General features: G+C 33.7%; 1 protein-coding gene across 1 annotated transcript; it reads right to left on the reverse strand.

Annotated features, from left to right (window-relative positions):
- Positions 1–633: 633 nt before the first annotated feature.
- Positions 634–1,550, reverse strand: LOC149131494 (uncharacterized). The gene is made up of 2 exons (XM_089339500.1): positions 1,219–1,550; positions 634–643 (listed from the first exon to the last, which is right to left on the reverse strand). Exons 1-2 carry the CDS (start codon positions 1,548–1,550, stop codon positions 634–636), a joined length of 342 nt encoding a protein of 113 aa, XP_089195626.1.
- Positions 1,551–2,688: the final 1,138 nt, after the last annotated feature.

Here is a 2,688-nt window from a genome sequence, read left to right on the forward strand (position 1 = left end):
CCACTACACTTCTCGTCATTCGTATGATCCATGTTTTAAATCTATATTTCACATAAACCGTGGAGTAACAATAAATATTTGTTTGTGCTGGATTTCTTTTATTGAATGATAAACAATGGCATACAGCCACACAATTATTTTTGATATGTGAAAATAATAATGGTGTTATTTGGACACAACCGATGCTGTGTATGGGTGAATGAGTTGATATTTAATCCTCATTCGTTGTTTGTGGTTTGAAAGATTAGACAGAAACAGTGATAGATTGTTCTTGTTTTGAAGTTTAGTTTAGAATTTAGGTGTGAGAGCATAGAATCTCTACACTCGACGACAGCCAGTCTTGATAGTTTAGTTGCTCGCAGTATCCCAAGAGCAATATTTTGAGGCTGTTTTCAAGGCAGTTATCTCTCAACGTCTACGTTAATCTAGTTCTCCGAAGATAATGCAAGATGATAAAATTTACTTTGGTAACAAATTGTCTTCTGCAAATAACATTGACGAATGTCTGTTACAAGTCGACTTGTCATGGCGAACACTTACGATCCTCTACTCTGTCATAAGACTTCCTAGACATAGCACCGTAATGTCCCTTGCATCTTACAGCTTATGCAATATCTCATACATCTTATCTTATCATTTTAATCTACAAGCATAATTTGGAGAATATTGTTTTGGTAATATATTAGAACGAGCTAGTCACAGCTGGAAGGTTTGCATGAAGTTAAACAATTACAACAATGAAAACGTATTCCTGTTACTAATCTACATGAGTATATGTGTTCTCAACCAATATTCTGACGTGTTATACAATTAACTGCCAGGGTTTTGGATGGTTAAATTTATCCACAGACAAATACAAACTTCAGAGATGATTAAATTTAGCTGTAAATACGCAATATCGATACTTATCATGCAACCATGGCTAGAAAATCGCTTTGGTTTCGGGTTTCATATTTCAGCACAGCATCCCGGGCAACTGGCTTCTATTGTTGCCCCAGAACGACCAATGACATGAGGATGAATGTGGTACACAGAAACTGTGTGGAAGCTTGTCGTATATATATATATATATATATATATATATATATGCGTTAATTCTATCTACTGAAACTTACTAAAAAACATATTTTGCTTTAAAATAGTATCTCCTTGCAGACACAATTGTCAGTAATCATACTGTTTCTATTTCTCACAGCTATTATTGTTACATAAACCTACTTTCGAACTCTAGATAATGTAACATACAGCTGACCAAGTGAGAAAAATTGTGTCGGAAGATATATTCCAGTTTGTTCAAAAGGCTGTCCTTGTGCCTTGTTGCACGCCAAGGCAAAACCTGGCTTGTCAGGAAATTGTTTGCGAGTAAATGAAAATATAAATTCCATTTCTTGAGACACATGTGGATGTGGTATTCTTGGAATTAGCAGAGTTGACCTTGCATAAAGACCCGAAACAATCTCAGCCTCAATAGCATGATCATGTAAAGTGACAATGATGTAGTGTGTGCCATTGCAATATCCATCAGTAGCATCTAAATTTCTCTGAAGCATTATGCATCGTTTTTTTCTTCAGGTTCAGAATGTGTGATGGAAACCCTGATGTGGTGTAAGTTTGTTGATGAACTCGATTAGGTAAAGAGTTTCATTATCAACTGCGTCTGAGCTTCTGTATATTTTTAGCTCACCAGGGATCATGGTCATCAGAGAATCATTCACAAATTGTGCTGCTTCGTTTGTTGACGTAATGATTGTTCTATTTGCAAGCAATACAGGGTTTGTGAAGTTATTTTTGAGGTCAGTAAATACAAAATCACGTAGATCTGAAAGGGTACCACTTTCAAGGTAAGGGTCATTGGGTAGTTTGATTTTGAATTAATTTCTTACATCAATAAGGTAATTAGTAAATTCCCTTTCATCAGAATGACGGACCTTCTGTAAGAAGTTTTAGATTTGTTGTCAACTTCATTACTTCTACATGATCGGAAAGGAAAGATCTCTTTAGTGTTGCATCAAAAATTTGTGATCTGACACCATTATTTTGAAGTAGAATATTCTCCCTTCGAGACATCCTAACCAATCGGTCATGTGCAGCGGAAACAAAATCATGTCCTCGTCTCTTTTTCAGTCGCATATTATATACATATGAAAGCTCGTTAAAAAATTATATTGTTTAGCGTGCTAGAAATAGCAGCGATCACATAGCCATTATTGTAAGGCTTATAGCATTCCAAGTAACCATACTAACAAAATCACTACTTCATTAAGAACAAAAAATTAAAGCAGTATATTAAAGAATTTTCATTTTATCAAAAATATTTATTTAATAAACCCCGGAAACTGACAATATTCTTGAAATTGTGCTTCGTATCAAAGTTATAGAACTATTTTATGTAATAGCACGCATTCATTCAACACAAAATCACTTAAAAATTATACCAGTATATTATGAAAATTCCATTTTGTCAAAGATATTCATAAAAAAACCTCCGGAAACTGGTAATTTCCTTAAAATTGTGTCTTGTATCAAAGTTATAAAGCTAATATTAAATTATCATTAATACAAATAGAGACGTGCAGGAACGAGAGACTGTTGCAAATAAAAATATAAAATGTTGCATGCAAAGAATTAAAAGTGTTTATTATTAAACATTAAAATCTACTCCACAGTGAATGCAATGAATATTTAAAT

The sequence above is a fragment of the Octopus bimaculoides genome, chromosome 21 (genome assembly GCF_046866305.1).
Source record: "Octopus bimaculoides isolate indiv1 chromosome 21, ASM4686630v1, whole genome shotgun sequence".
NCBI lineage: Eukaryota > Metazoa > Mollusca > Cephalopoda > Octopoda > Octopodidae > Octopus > Octopus bimaculoides.